This window comes from Anguilla rostrata, chromosome 16 (assembly GCF_018555375.3).
Source record: "Anguilla rostrata isolate EN2019 chromosome 16, ASM1855537v3, whole genome shotgun sequence".
In the NCBI taxonomy this organism is placed as follows: Eukaryota; Metazoa; Chordata; class Actinopteri; order Anguilliformes; family Anguillidae; genus Anguilla; species Anguilla rostrata.
The window spans coordinates 157,105-172,134 of record NC_057948.1 but is presented as its reverse complement, the minus strand read 5'-3'; the positions used below and the strand labels follow the sequence as shown (position 1 = coordinate 172,134).

At 41.0% G+C, this 15,030-nt stretch overlaps 1 protein-coding gene across 4 annotated transcripts in view; it reads right to left on the bottom strand.

Moving 5' to 3' along the window:
- Positions 1–6,026: 6,026 nt before the first annotated feature.
- Positions 6,027–15,030, bottom strand: part of LOC135242424 (protein kinase C and casein kinase II substrate protein 3-like) — a 53,345-nt gene continuing 44,341 nt past the window's right edge. For 3 of the 4 annotated variants that reach the window (XM_064313507.1, XM_064313508.1, XM_064313509.1), the window contains exons 9-12: positions 8,013–8,128; positions 7,160–7,177; positions 6,873–7,030; positions 6,027–6,654 (exon numbers count right to left, since the gene is read on the bottom strand). In XM_064313507.1, coding sequence (XP_064169577.1) covers positions 6,539–6,654; positions 6,873–7,030; positions 7,160–7,177; positions 8,013–8,128 — 408 coding nt within the window. In that variant the 3' untranslated portion in view covers positions 6,027–6,538. The remainder of the gene's footprint in view (positions 6,655–6,872; positions 7,031–7,159; positions 7,178–8,012; positions 8,129–15,030) is intronic. The other variant, XM_064313510.1, reaches the window with a different exon arrangement.

Here is a 15,030-nt window from a genome sequence, read left to right as displayed (position 1 = left end):
GAAGGCGCACCCAAATTCTCCCATGTTACTCCTCTGCTGAGGTCACTCCACTCGCTACTGGTCGCTGCCAGGATCAGGTTCAAAGTCCTGATCCTCGCCTGCACAGCAGCCGACAGGACAGCCCCTGTCCACTTACAGGACACGATTCGATTCTATACGCCTGCTCGACCACTCCGCTCTGCAGCAGCAGGGTGCCTTACGCCCCCTCCCACCCATCTAAAGGGATCACAGAGCTTCTCCACCCTAGCTCCCCAGTGGTGGAACGAACTCCCTGTCCCTCTTTGAACCTCTCCCTCACTACCCATCTTCCGCTGCGGTCTGAAGACGCATTTCTTCAGACTATACCTGGACTAACTGCCACCACTCTGTAAATCCCCCCTTTCATGGCACTCATCTTACATGTACCCCCAATTATGTCGAACATTGAAAATTTTCAATAGGCAACATCTTTTGTGTTAGGCTTGTATTATCAATGATGTAAGTACATTGAGCACATTCAACATTAGTGTAAGCCATAAAGTTACCTGATTCTAGCTGTATATGGTGTGCAAAATGTTTTATTTCCCTGTGTGTGCTCCTAATATTCGTTCGCTGAGGAAGTAGGCATATATACATATATAGCACACAAAACTAGGTAAACTCCGATTTCGAAGACATGGGACCTTTAATATTACCCACATGGCAATGCTGGAATTACAGTGTTCTGACTATAGTGCATGTGGCCTGACAGTGCATACATTCTCTCAGTACATCCTGCAGCCAGAGCTTTGAACGCGTTAGGCACCAAAAAAAATGTTTTTAAACAAATTATATTCTATTTAAAGTCACTCAGTTTCAAAAATAACATATATAACCAAAATATTTTGAACAGTAATATTTACATATCGACAAAAAAGTCTTATCTGTGTTCAGTAGATATTGACAGAGAGAGAATCAGTGCTGTTGTCCTCCTCTTCTGACTTGGTCCAGAAAACAGTATCAGCTGAGTCTATCAGCAAACATATGCCTTAGCCATGCTCAGAAGTTCTCAAGAATAAGAATATTTTCCAAGAAGTTACAAAAATCATCAATAACTTAGCCAGAAGCAGTGTCTTTTACTGCTGCCTCAGAATGAATGCGTGAGGGGAGCAATGATGGCGACAACTTTCGGGTATGCTGGACTATAAAACGCTATTCCAAAAGTAAAATTAGACATATATTGTTAGAAAGCTTATATGGTCACCTACTGGATAAATTAATTCTCAATCAAGCCAGGTTGTACTAAAAAGGGCGAGAATACCGTAAACAAAATGTATGGTATCTATTTGTGAAAGTGGTTTACGATTTAAGGGGTGCCCATGAACATACTAAAATTTTTCCTCAATATATGTTTCCAGTTTCTACCCTTCAGCAGTTGCTGGGGCTGGAGAGACAACTCCAGCAGGATTATGATCTTAAGAAAGTCCTGGTAAGGATTATATTATATTGAGATGAACACATCATTCTATGCAAAGTAGTCTGGAAAACTAAGGGGCGATTATGTGGATGCATGTGAAAGTGTCCACCTTCTTTTCTTTATTTAGGTGGATACACAACTCTCTCCAAGGTGAAGCAACAGTCAAGAAAAGTATTTGGAGGATCATGAGAAGCCTTCTTAGTAATGGCCTTGCTAAACAGATTAATTGGAGAGACATCAATGAAAAAGCAGCATTCAAAGATCATACACTCAATGATATTGTCAATAGTGAGTGGCAAATGTTAAAATAAATAAATAAAATAAAAATGAAGATATATTTTTTTCATACTTATAGTGTGGATGAATCCGTCCTTTCTTTTGTGGAAAATGACAAAGACGACTTGTTTTGAGTGTGTATATTTATGTCTAGTTTTCTTAGTTTACAAGCTGCCCAACATATAGCTTGGGTATGTTGTCAAATATGTAACCTCCCATTTTTCCTTAGTTCCCTTAGAGTAAGATGTATTGTTGTTCCTTATCTTTGGAAGAACTATACGTCTCTCTAGACAGTTGAATAAACTGTATTCTTCAAAGAACTACACAGATCCACAGACAGTGTATTTCTCTCCATGATATGTATTAAATATGTATTAAACATGTATTAAAGCACTGGTTCCCAAATTTACCCTCTTTGGGTAACCAAAGATGGTAAGTAATCCCTCTAAACATAAAGAGCACCCAATTAAGAAAAATTTACAACTTGTTATAATTCTGGAATTGCACTTGTGGCTGGAACGAAAACCAGCATGTACAGGGGTACTCCAAGACCAAGTTTGGGAACCACTGTATTAAAGCTTCTCAACCTTGATTGAAGTCTCCATGTAGAGCTGAGTTATTCCTCGACATATAGTAATTGCTTACAAGTTTATGTATATTTCTGCCTTAAGGTGTTCTCCATGGAAAGCACCTCAGCTCACCTCCAGCACTGGGAACAGTGGGTAAAGCGATGACCCGCAGCAGCTTGCTGGTGACAGGGAGGGGGGCGTAGAGCAGGCATCACAGACCAGTGTAGAGCACGACATCACAGACCAGTGCAGAGCAGGCATCACAGACCAGTGCAGAGCAGGCATCACAGACCAGTGTAGAGCACGCCATCACAGACCAGTGTAGAGCACGGCATCACAGACCAGTGCAGAGCAGGCATCACAGACCAGTGTATAGCACGACATCACAGACCAGTGCAGAGCAGGCATCACAGACCAGTGTAGAGCAGGCATCACAGACCAGTGTAGAGTACGGCATCGCAGACCAGTGTAGAGCACGGCATCGCAGACCAGTGCAGAGTAGGCATCACAGACCAGTGCAGAGCAGGCATCACAAACCAGTGTAGAGCACGACATCACAGACCAGTGCAGAGCAGGCATCACAGACCAGTGTAGAGCACGACATCACAGACCAGTGTAGAGCACGGCATCACAGACCAGTGCAGAGTAGGCATCACAGACCAGTGCAGAGCAGGCATCACAGACCAGTGCAGAGCCATGCAGAGCAGGTATCACAGACCAGTGCAGAGTAGGCATCACAGACCAATGCAGAGCAGGCATCACAGACCAGTGCAGAGCAGGCATCACAGACCAGTGCAGAGTAGGCATCACAGACCAGTGCAGAGCAGGCATCACAGACTGACTAGTGCAGAGCAGGAATCACAGACCAGTGCAGAGTAGGCATCACAGACTAGTGCAGAGCAGGAATCACAGACCAGTGCAGAGTAGGCATCACAGACTAGTGCAGAGGGATATTTCACCCACTTAATTCTGTTGTTTCTAGTCTCTATCACAGGTGAAACTGATCCTTCCAGGTTTGTTTGGTTGTTCTTTTAGATATGGTTGTAATGATCTTTTAGATGTGGCTGTAATTTTTAGTTTGGGTGTGTGTTCATTTAGATATGGCTTTTTGTAAAGAATTTTGCTTATACTTGATTTTTGACACTGCCCAAGCAGCTGTATTATTTACAAGACTATTACAAAAATGCAGAGGCTGCACCACATTTTGTTCTAAATCCAAGTTCTGTGCAGAAGTCTCATCTCTAAACTAACACAATGGCGCTTTCTTTTCAGCATTGAATATTTATATTCATGCCATATTTTCAGGATGCATTCAGTATTTTCACCCATTTCTGGGATACCACCTCCACATCCTTTGTATTCTCCGTTCATACAATGTCAAATCATCCATCCATCCATTATCTATACCTGCTTATCCTGAGCAGGGTCGCGGGGGGTGCTGGAGCCTATCCCAGCGTGCATTGGACGAGAGGTAGAAATACACCCTGGACAGGCCACCAATCTATCGCAGGACACACACACCATTCACTCAGACACTCATTCCTATGGGCAATTCAGAGTCTCCAATTAGCCTACCTGCATGTCTTCGGACTGTGGGAGGAAACCGGAGTACTCAGAGGAAACCCACACGGACACAGGGAGAACTTGCAAACTGCACACAGAAAGGCCCCAAGCCGAGATTCAAACCCACAATCTTCTTGTTGTGATGCAACAGTGTTACCCACCACGCCGCCCCAATGTCGGACCGGTCTTTGAGAAATAAAATGGTGATTATCATGTTCTAATATTTGGAATAGCGCTTTGTTGCCGTTCTTGGGTAGGCTGTTTTTTTAATGAGAATGTTAATGTGGATAAAGATATAAAGGGGATAAAGGGGAATATTTCATGATGTTTTTTTTCTTTTCATGCCTGTAAAAAAAAAAGGCAAGTTGTGGTGCTTTGTTGCTCAATTTTAACCTGAGTTATGAGCTGTTTGGCTATCCTATTTCATGCCTGAGATATGAAAATAAGTATTGAGTTGTGGCCCAAATAATGCTTGAGACATGGTCTCATTAATGGTAAATGGTAAATGGACTGCATTTATATAGCGCTCTTATCCAAACAACTTTAAAATGGATGCCTCTGATTCAGATATTCACGCACACTCACACACCAACGATGAAAGGCTGCCATGCAAGGTATCAATCAGCTCATTGGGAGCAATTAGGGGTTAGGTGTCTTGCTCAGGGACACTTCAACACGCCCAGGGCGGGGGATCGAACCGACAACCCTCCGACTCCCAGACAACTACGCTTACCTCCTGGCTGGCTTCCTTTTACATTACACACTGTACATTACCAAACTATTCTGCCATTCCTCTACCCCAAGGTCACTGAGGTCCTCCAACCAGTGGCTTATGGCTGCTCCATGGTACCAGTTAAAAGCTCAAGGGTGACCATGCTCCGCGGGCTTTGCTCCAAGACTGTGGAACAGCTTAACACTCAACACGAGGGCTACCCCTTCAATCTCTCTTTTTAAATCAAGACTTAAGACACAAATCTATGCCCCAGCATTTTCAAATGTTTAAGGCTTTTCATTTTTTGTCCTGTGTATTTGTGTTTGCATATATTTATATATTTCACATGCACATATTTTTTACAGCACTAAAGCTTCAAAAGCACTTCGTATCTTGCACTTTTTCTATCTTGATATGCCCCATAGATCCCATTGTGCAGCTAGTGACATGGATTAAAAAAAACCTCTACATAAACTAAAACTATTTAAACTAAACCATTAATAAGACCATGTCTCAAGCATAAGTTAGTCCAGACCACAGCCACAACTAAAAAACTTTTCAGTGAAGCAGGCATGTAAAATACTGTCAGAAGCGACAGGAATGATGGAAAATACGATGAAAATGAGACCCAGGTTGAAAAAAACTGAATTATCCTTTAAGATTTTAAAAGTCCTATGCCCGAACGACCTTTGCTAGTTTAAAATGGAAACAAGCAAGTCAAACATACGTATTCAGTTTTAGATTGAGTGAAAGAGCTCAGTTGTGAAAATGTTCATGAAGATGTTGGAATTACTCTTTTGCACCAACTGTAACCTCTGTCTGGAGGACACACAGAAGGGAGTGTATTAAAACCTCACTTTGGTGAGAGGAAATGGACAAAGTGTGTGCAATAGGGAGAAGCTAGTTCCTGGTCTTTTTAGAAGGCGTCAGAAAGCAAGAACAGCTGCAATTTGGCTACTATGGGGTTAGTCAGGTCAATCTCATGTTCCAACAAACCCCTGAATAAACCAAACCCGCCAAAGTAGAGAAACTGCAGTGTGCTGACCTGGATTTGAAAGCATTTTAATAACTTGGCAAGATTCCCTTTACACAGGTATTACACCCCCCCCCCCCCCAATGTTCACCACAAAATTTAATATACAGATTGAGTTTTACTCTTTGTAATAGATGGGGACTGGATGGGTTCTGGGTGACACCCTCCCCCTAAACACACATATACCACACACACACACACATACACTTGACAACCAATTTGAACAGATACACAAATCAAAACAATTCAAAGTTTTCTCTCATAGCATGTCTGCAGTTCAAATTAATATTCCACCGCAACAAAATCACCTCTCCTCTAGGATATCAAACTATTTTATCCACTCTAACTCTTGAGTTCCATTTCTGATGACAGTTGTTTTTTGTAAAAACACAAATTAAAAGATGACAGTTCAATGTTATCTTGAACGAAAAAGGAATGTAAGAGAATATTTCTGTTTATTCCAAGACATTTCAGAAAAAGGTTGAATATCCTTGTTGTCATTGGAGGGACTGTATGGGCATGGCAGGTAACTTATACACAGAATAATACAAAAACCATTTTTTTTTACCAGTATGATTTGTAAATAATTATTATTAAAGACAATGAGCATTGAAGTTCAAGCTTCCAAGAAGGGCAAAGAGACAGGGCGAGCATGTAGACATCAGCCGTATCCAGGCTGTATCATATTGTGTCTGTTGATCTGTGCAGGTTGTGGCCAACATGATGTCACAGGGTCTATCTTCTGCCACCTAATGGTGGGTGGAGGAAGGGCATGTCATACTGTTAGGCTGGCAGTTTATCCGGTAATGACTCAGGATTAAAGCCTGGCTCGGGTTCCCATTACCCTCACACATCTGAACCATGCACTCACATCAGGGGCACAGCAGAACAACAATCTGATTGATGAGCCACTCCAGTGTTATTGGCTAAACTGCTCAGGAGCCAGCCCATCAGGATCCAACGACCTCCACGTAATTAGCAGGGTAGAGTCCGATCTGCCCATCGTCCAGCTGACCCTTGCACCAGCCCTGCTCGTCCTCCTCCCCGAGCTTCATCAGCAGGTCACCTGCGGAGTGGGTGGGTGGGTGGGGGGGCATGGGGTTAAAAAGGCTCACTGATCTGTGCATAAAGAAGTGTGCCATTAATGTGCAGGTGAGTAAATGAGTGGCATTAATGTGCAGGTGAGTAAATGAGTGGCATTAACGTGCAGGTGAGTAAATGAGTGGCATTAACGTGCAGGTGAGTAAATTAATGGCATTAATCTGCATTAGGAGAATCTCACACCTGCTTTGAAACTCAGCTCATCCTCCTCCTCTCCCTCGTAATCATACAACGCCTTAACAGGGACTCCTGTTATCTTTTCGTCCTCTTCAATCCCATTTGCTGTGATGTAATTCTTGCCACTCTCATCTGACCAGTCAGAGGCATTATCCTTGCCATCTCTATTTGTGAAGGGAGAGTGAGACAGCAAGCAAGAATAGTCCATTACATTGTGTTATAAAAAAATTGAGCAGACAAATCAATTTCCTTGTTATTAACACACAATATGTCAAAAACATGTATACACTCACTTGTCACTGATGTGCTTTCTGTAGAAATAAAATAAAAAAATAAAAAGTTTTGTACAAAGAGGATTCTAAGAACTCATTGGCTAAGAACTACTACTGATTGCTGCTGGCCACTTCAGCTGTTTCAAACATGAATACTTAACATTTGTATGGATGTTCAGTATTCATGTGTGTGTGGGATAGCTGAGGATTTAGGCAGTTTAAAGATGGCACAAATGAAACTTCATGAGTTCTAGGTTATCTGGTATCTGTTAAGGCATTGTTCCAGTGTGCAGATGGACCCCATGGTCTGGTATCTGTTAAGGCTCTCTTCCAGTCTGTGGATGTGTCCCATGGTCTGGTATCTGTTAAGGCTCTGTTCCAGTCCGTGGATGGGTCCCGTGGTCTGATATCTGTTAAGACTCTGTTCCATTGTGTAGATTGGCCCCATGGTCTGGTATCTGTTAAGGCTCTGTTCCAGTCTGTGGATGGGTCCCATGGTCTGATATCTGTTAAGACTCTGTTCCAGTGTGTAGATGGGCCCCCTGGTCTGATATCTGAGCATCTTGAATCTTGCAGATTCAAGGTTAGAACTTCAAAACTTAATTGTCTTTCAAAGGATGCATTTGCACAAAGAAACACTCCCACAATTCTGACGGCTGCTATTATAAAGCATCTTCTTACGGATAGCCGAAATCCACCCATGTTAAGCAACTTAAGACTAATCTTTAAATTTTCCTTTTTGCACAACATTATGGAAAACGTAGTTTTCAGACAATTGAATGAATATGTCGGCAGAAACAGTCTGGAGCAGTTTTGGCCAGGCTTGTGCAGGTTTTTAATGAGGGGGTTTGGGTGGATGCATGATCACTGTTACCTTGGAGACTCCGGGGGCATTTCAGGGGCCTCATCTCCTGCGGAGAAAGAGACATCCTCCACCTGACTGTCCGTCTCCTTGGGGCTGATAGAGCATGTGTCCTCTGGAGACCACGCCTAGTGCACACACGCACAAGTACACACATGCACGCGCACACACACGCACACATGCAAGCACACGGACGTGCACACATACACAAACACACACACGCACGCGCACGCACACGCACACATGCAAGCACACAGACGTGCACACATACACAAACACACACATGCACGCGCACGCACACGCACACATGCAAGCACACAGACGTGCACACATACACAAACACACACATGCACGCGCACGCACACGCACACATGCAAGCACACGGACGTGCACACATACACAAACACACACATGCACGCGCACGCACACGCATACATGCAAGCACACGGACGTGCACACATACACAAACACACACATGCAAGCACGCACGCACGCACGCACGCACGCACCCGCACGCACACATGCACACACACGTACGCACACACAGACGCACACACATACACACGCACACACGCAAACACACACACGCACACACACATGCAGATGCACACACACACACACACGCACACACACAGACACAAAAGAAACACACAAATGCATGAAGAACATCATCACTAAAAGAAATGAAACCCTGAATCAACTGAAACATAAGTTCAGTTCATAATTTTATTGAATCCTCACAAACATATTTGATTTTCATGGTCTCTTTGCAAGCATAAGATATTCCCACAGAATCAGATAATTTCTTGGCTGACACACCAGGGTCAATTACACATCTAAAGGATTAAAGGTACTGATGTTTGCATTACAACATTATTCTGATGATTGGCAATGGCTTGCACATGTTTCAGATTGAAAATCATTTCTCTAATCAGCATATCATCATTGCCATGCGTGCGTTGGGTCCAAGTGGTATTAACCAGGTACCTGGTGTATCTTGACTGTTGAATTATTACAGTCAGTCAAAAGTCACCAGTATTAATTATAGCAAGTCATGTGTGGATTATGTCGTCTTTTGCTATAATTATCAAATTCATTTAATGGATGACACCGAAGTTGGCTTTCGATTCGCAGTTCTTGATTCAAAATTTCCGGTCCACCTGAAGCTGGGGATGATTTTCAAGCCTGATTTGCCAGTGATTTTAGATCAGGTAGAGTATAAGTCATTCATTCAAATCTAGACCTGCCATTAAAAGTATTGATATCAAAATTGCTCCAAGTTACATGAAACAATATTGGCTATCTTGGCTTACACAAATTAAACAAGCTGTATTCCAAAGCAGTGCTATCCAGTGTTTCCTAAATTGTTTCCAGTAACATGGCCTTATATGTTTTCATAGGACCTACAATGAGGTTTACTTTGAGCTACTGTTCCTTATTACATATTGATTAGTGTCAGGCTCATGTTTGTACAGGTTGTAGCCTACTTGAACCTTAAAGCTATTTTGCAGCTTTAAATGGGTTGGCCATGTGTAAGATCTGTGATTGGCTATGGGACTATTCGACAGAGTGCTGCAAAATACAGCAGTTATGACAGAGCCATTTCTTCAATAGTCAACGTCGACATTAATGATGGAGAAGCAGATAAGCGGTCCCAATTGTCTTCACGCCTCCTTGTTTTCTCCTTTCCTTCACTCGTCTCCTCCTTTCTTTTCCTCCACATACTTTCAGGTAGGAGACGAGTGGTAGCGGGGGAGTGGAGGAGAAAAATGTTAACAGTATGCACCCCTATATGAGCAACCACGAGCGACAGAAAGAAGGCCGACTCAATTATAGCTTAATTCCAGTATGCTGAATGTAATAGTGGTTTTAAAACTGAATTTTAATTTTAATTTTAGACCCTTGCAAAAGTCCTTATTGTTGCCAGCTTCATACTGCCAGTAAGATTGTAAAATAAAATGTCTTCTTAATTATAAGGTAGAGTGCTGCCAAAGTGATTGACTATAAACTCCAGATAACGCAAAACAAGGTGCTCTTGAAGGGAGCGTGCTTATACAGATTTGCAGGGGAAGTAGCCAAAAAAAAATTCAGCTTACTTGAAACTTCAGGCACTCTTGCGCGGAGGAATTGGTATTTTTTAAAGAAGCCTTTATTGTTGCGGCATATCCAGGAACGGGAGAAATACCACCGACCAGTTTCGACCACGCAGGGCCTACATCAGGGCACCCTGAAGTTTCAAGTAAGCTGAATTTTTTTTTTATTTTGGCTACTTTCCCTGCAAATCTAAAATTTCTTCTTACCATGAAGAATGGCCAACTTGTTTACAGATGTGACTTAAGAAAATTTATCTCTGTTTCCATCGCAGCACTTTCGACACAAGCAATATCGCAAGCAAAGTCCTAAAATGTCACCTTACAATGAAGTGTCTGACCAGCAAGTGTAGAAATGTGTTACCATGGCAACACAATATATTTTGAGAAATACCATCTCTGGAGAAAAGAATATATGATGTCACTGCATTTAGATCCAACCTACCAAGCATAAATACACATAAATACACTAAATACACCAAAAAAAAAAAAAAAAACTGGAGGCTTCACGTGTACTTTAAATATAGACCCACTTGTTTGACTTTGACAACTTTGAGATGAAACTGGCTCACTTTTAGTAAATAAAACTCAAAAGTAACTTAAACATCCAGAGGGAACTTGGGGCTTCCTACTAGTTCAGTATTTTAGCATGCGGCCTACTTGAGTATACTTGCACTAAAAGTTGCAAAGAAGTTCAAGTATAAACTTAAGTATTTTTCCTACATTGCCAATGTGTACTAATTATCAGCTTGTAATTTACCTAAATTTATTTGGCAGGCACAAACACAGGTTGGTATATTCTCATACAATAACAAAACAATAGAGATTAGCTGAGAGAGTTGATTGAGTCCTAGTTTCTCGGAACAGGCGACGTCATTGCCTGGGCCATCCAGACCAAGCATCGAGATGCCTGTGCTATCATTTACTGCGGACATGGCGATTCAGGGTCTGGATTTAGGTTAACAATGTCCACAGTTGTCGCAATATTGTTTAGTTGCTAACGCAACGTCATATCAGTGTCTCGTCTCAGCTCCCACTCCTGCTAATTTTTAGCTCAGGTGAAATTCTATAACTGTTTGTTATTATAGCTGAAATATTATTTATAAGCGTTATTTTTATTGTGGAGGATAATCTTACCGTTGGGCCGCCACAGGAAAATACACATGGTAGCTGGGCTATGGGAAACACTGGCCGCTGATCATCATCTGGTATAAGAAAAAAAATATTAGCATTTTATTTATGTCTATTCCTGATATCGAGAATTGAATTTTAACTAGTTAAAACCAGAATTCTTGATATCAACAACTGAATTTTAACTATTTAAAATTAAAATATTCAATTTTAACTAGTCAAAATACAATTATTGATATCAAGAATTCAGATTTTAACGTTAAAATTCAATTCCTGATATCAAAAATGAAAGGTCCCTTTGAAATAAATGGGGAAAACGCTTGAATTATAACTAGTTAAAATTCAATTACTGATATCAAGAATTCCAATTATAACTAGTTCAAATGTAATTCCTGATATCAGAAATGATTATTTTAACTAGCTAAAATAGAATCAAATTAAGAATCTGAATCATAACTAGTTAAAAAATTTTTTTTTTGCCATTTTCTCCCCCATTTTAGTCGTTATACCAATTCCCCGTGTGTATCACACAGTCCTGGTCGATGTGCAAGGATACTCTGTCAGTCTGGGGAGAATGTAGAATACCACATGCCTCCTCCAATACATGTGGAGTTGCCAGATGCTTCTTTTCACCTGACAGCGAGGAGTTTCACTGGGAAACTCCAAGTCAGAAGTACCACTGCCGGGCAATGAACCCGGGTCGCTGCGGTGGTAGGCGAGTGTTTATACCTCTACACTACCCAGACGGCCCTGAATGCATTTTCAATGGTTTCTCAATCTTTGCCTGTGCAGTCAGTTTCAATAACCCGAAACACAGAGGAAACTCTTTTTTGGTATGTGCAATATATCACTCTGCGCTATGATGGCATTATTACCAGATTGAGCAGGTGATTTACAATTTTTTTAAAGCATAGTAGGTTTGATCTAAATGCAGTCACAGAATATAGGGTTTTTTTCTAAAGATGGTATTTCTCAATATAATTGTGCCACTTGGTAACACATTTCTACACTAGCGGGTCAGGCATTCTTCACGATAAAAAGATACTTTAGTTTAGTTTTAACGTAACAAAAGCATAATCTACAATGGTTATTTTTAACAAAACATGCACTTCAAGATCATTTCACATACAATATTTAACTTACTTTGCTGTGAATGTTCTCTATGTGTCAGTGCAGAGAATGAAGAGTACATGTGTCCATAATTTTACATGGTGATGAAATGTGTCCAAATTGTGATGCAAATAAAAAATCATTTATAGCCTAATTGAGGAGAACTGGCTATATCGGATGGTATTGAGCATTGCGTGAGTCTTTCGGATGAGACGTTAAACCGAGGTCCTGACTCACTGTGGTCATTAAAGATCCCATGACACTATTCGCAAAGAATAGGGGGTTCCCCGGTGTCCTGGCTAAAATCCAAGCTCTGGCTCTGACAAAAACTTGCCACCTAATCATCCCCTGACTTAATTGGCTAAAAAATGTTCTCTCTCTTCAGTGGAGCAGCTCAGTGGCCAACAATAGAGGACTGTGGTTGTACTGGGCAGCTCCAAGGTGTGAATGTGTATGAGTATGAAGCAGGGCGTTCCTGCAAAAGAGCATCCGTGCTCAGTGAACCTACCCTGGTTAAATAAATAAATAAATAAATAAATAAATAAATAAATAAATAAATAAAGTATAATGCGTTTATATAATGTGCTAATTTAATAACGTCAATGTTGAAGATGCACTTTTATTTATTTATTTACTTTTGCTTGAGTTTTAAATTGCAATTGCAAAATACCATTGGGGGTGAGAAAATAACTACAGGCTCATGCATCATATGCTACAGGGTTAAACAGAACACTGCGACAAGTCTACTTATTTTAACATTTTATTATAAACTTTTGAACTAATGCGATCAAAATCTGTGAAATTACGCTACAAAGAGCGTACACTCAGCTCATTAACTAACCATAACCCTATAGGGATGGTCATTATTTTTGTATAAAATATTAAAACAAATATATAAAATCTTCATCTAAACCCCTATTTGTAATAAAGACATTCCAGATAAAAGACAGAAACAAAAATGATATATTTTCATAGTGTATTTCACAAAAGTGGTTTGTTGAAATAACAAAAATACGTGAACCCCTTCAGTCAATAGCTTGTGGCACCTCCATTATCTTAGATAACTTGGAGTAATCGTCTCCTACTAATCAGTCTCTGACATCTGTTTTGAGGGATTTTTTTGTGCCCGGCTTTAGCTCCTTGACTGATGGCATGATGTTCTGTTCAAGAATCTCCTGGTCTGCCTCAGAACTCATGATTCCCTTAATGATGTGGAGTCATCCAGGTCCAGAGGAGAAAAAGCAACCCCAGAGTTTTGACGTTCTCACCACCATGCTTGACTTGGGATAAGGTAGGAGGTGCCAAAAACCTCAATTTTGGACCCATCTGTCCAGAGAATGGACTTCCAGAAACCTTCAGGTTTGTCCAGGTGGTCTCTGGTAAAGTTAAGATTTTGTTCTTTTTTTGACAGCTGAGGCTTCTTCCTAGCAACTCTCACACGAATGCCATTCTGATTCAGTGTTCTTTTTGTTGAAGCATGTCAGTTACCTGCTGCTGCAAGGGAGGTCTGCAAATCTGTAGATGTTATGTTTCGGTTGGCTTTGACCTGATCAATATTTTTCAAGGATGTCCAAGTTGCTCTCATGGTAAATGTTCTACATTTGTAAATTATTTGCCTCACAGTGGACTGATGGAGCTCAAATCTTTTAGAGATGATTTTATGGCCTTCCCCAGACTGATGTGCTCTCTCTACCCTCTTCCTGATCCTGACCTTCCTCTCGGAATGGTGTGTTTTGCATCCAGCCGAATGGGTAAGACCAAACTGACCAGGTTTATTATCTCTGTTTATCCCAGTTCCACCAAAACTCTGTCCTAAAGATCTCTCCTTTGACTGGATAATTTGGCACCCAGGTTTACCCTGATTCTACATATCTACTTGATTTAACCTGTGCAACTTGGGGTTCACTTAGTTGTACACTTGCAAGTTGCACCAATTCCTTTTTAATTTTGTTTTTCTTCTAAATGCATGATTTAATCTAAACCAACATATGGGATTGGTAAATATAAACCTATTATGCCAGAAAAAAGACTCTGATTGCGTACTGTACATTTAGGCAATGTTCTAATTCTGATGGAAGAAAATGTGAACAAATTCCAACAAATTTCTCTTATCTATGAGATTTGTTTTAATTGTTTCTGAAACAAAAGAGATAGCCCAACTCTGCACCTCCTACAGAAGAATGTTTTGTGAGAAACATCTGATTAGTATATCCTTATCCTGGTCTTCCATTGCAGCCATAGACTGTGGAAAAATTTGCAGCAAACTCAAACTCAATTTTTCACAACTCCACACATTTCATGTTACCATATATTTCCTGTGTCTCACCTCCTCAGAACAGACAAACCAGATGACACAAGACACCATATCGGGGGTCGGAGACCCGGCATGCATTTCCCATTACTTTAAGTTTGAATGCAATCTTTAGGTAGGACAGTCCTTGTCATAAATTAGTTTTACCCCCCTTCCCTTCTCTCTTTAACCGTAACCCGGCATCACCCAATCAGGCCAAACATTCTGAAACCATGCTGGGTACGGTATTTAAGATGACCACAGGAAAAAGTAGTGTGTTGCGTTTGGTTTCGGAGCCTGGAAGAAGAATTTTCCTCTTTTTATTTTGGTGGTGGTCCCTTGGTTGCATGTGTATTTAGCTGGTTTCCATTCATCCTGTGGCACTTATACTGGAACTGGGTGATACTCT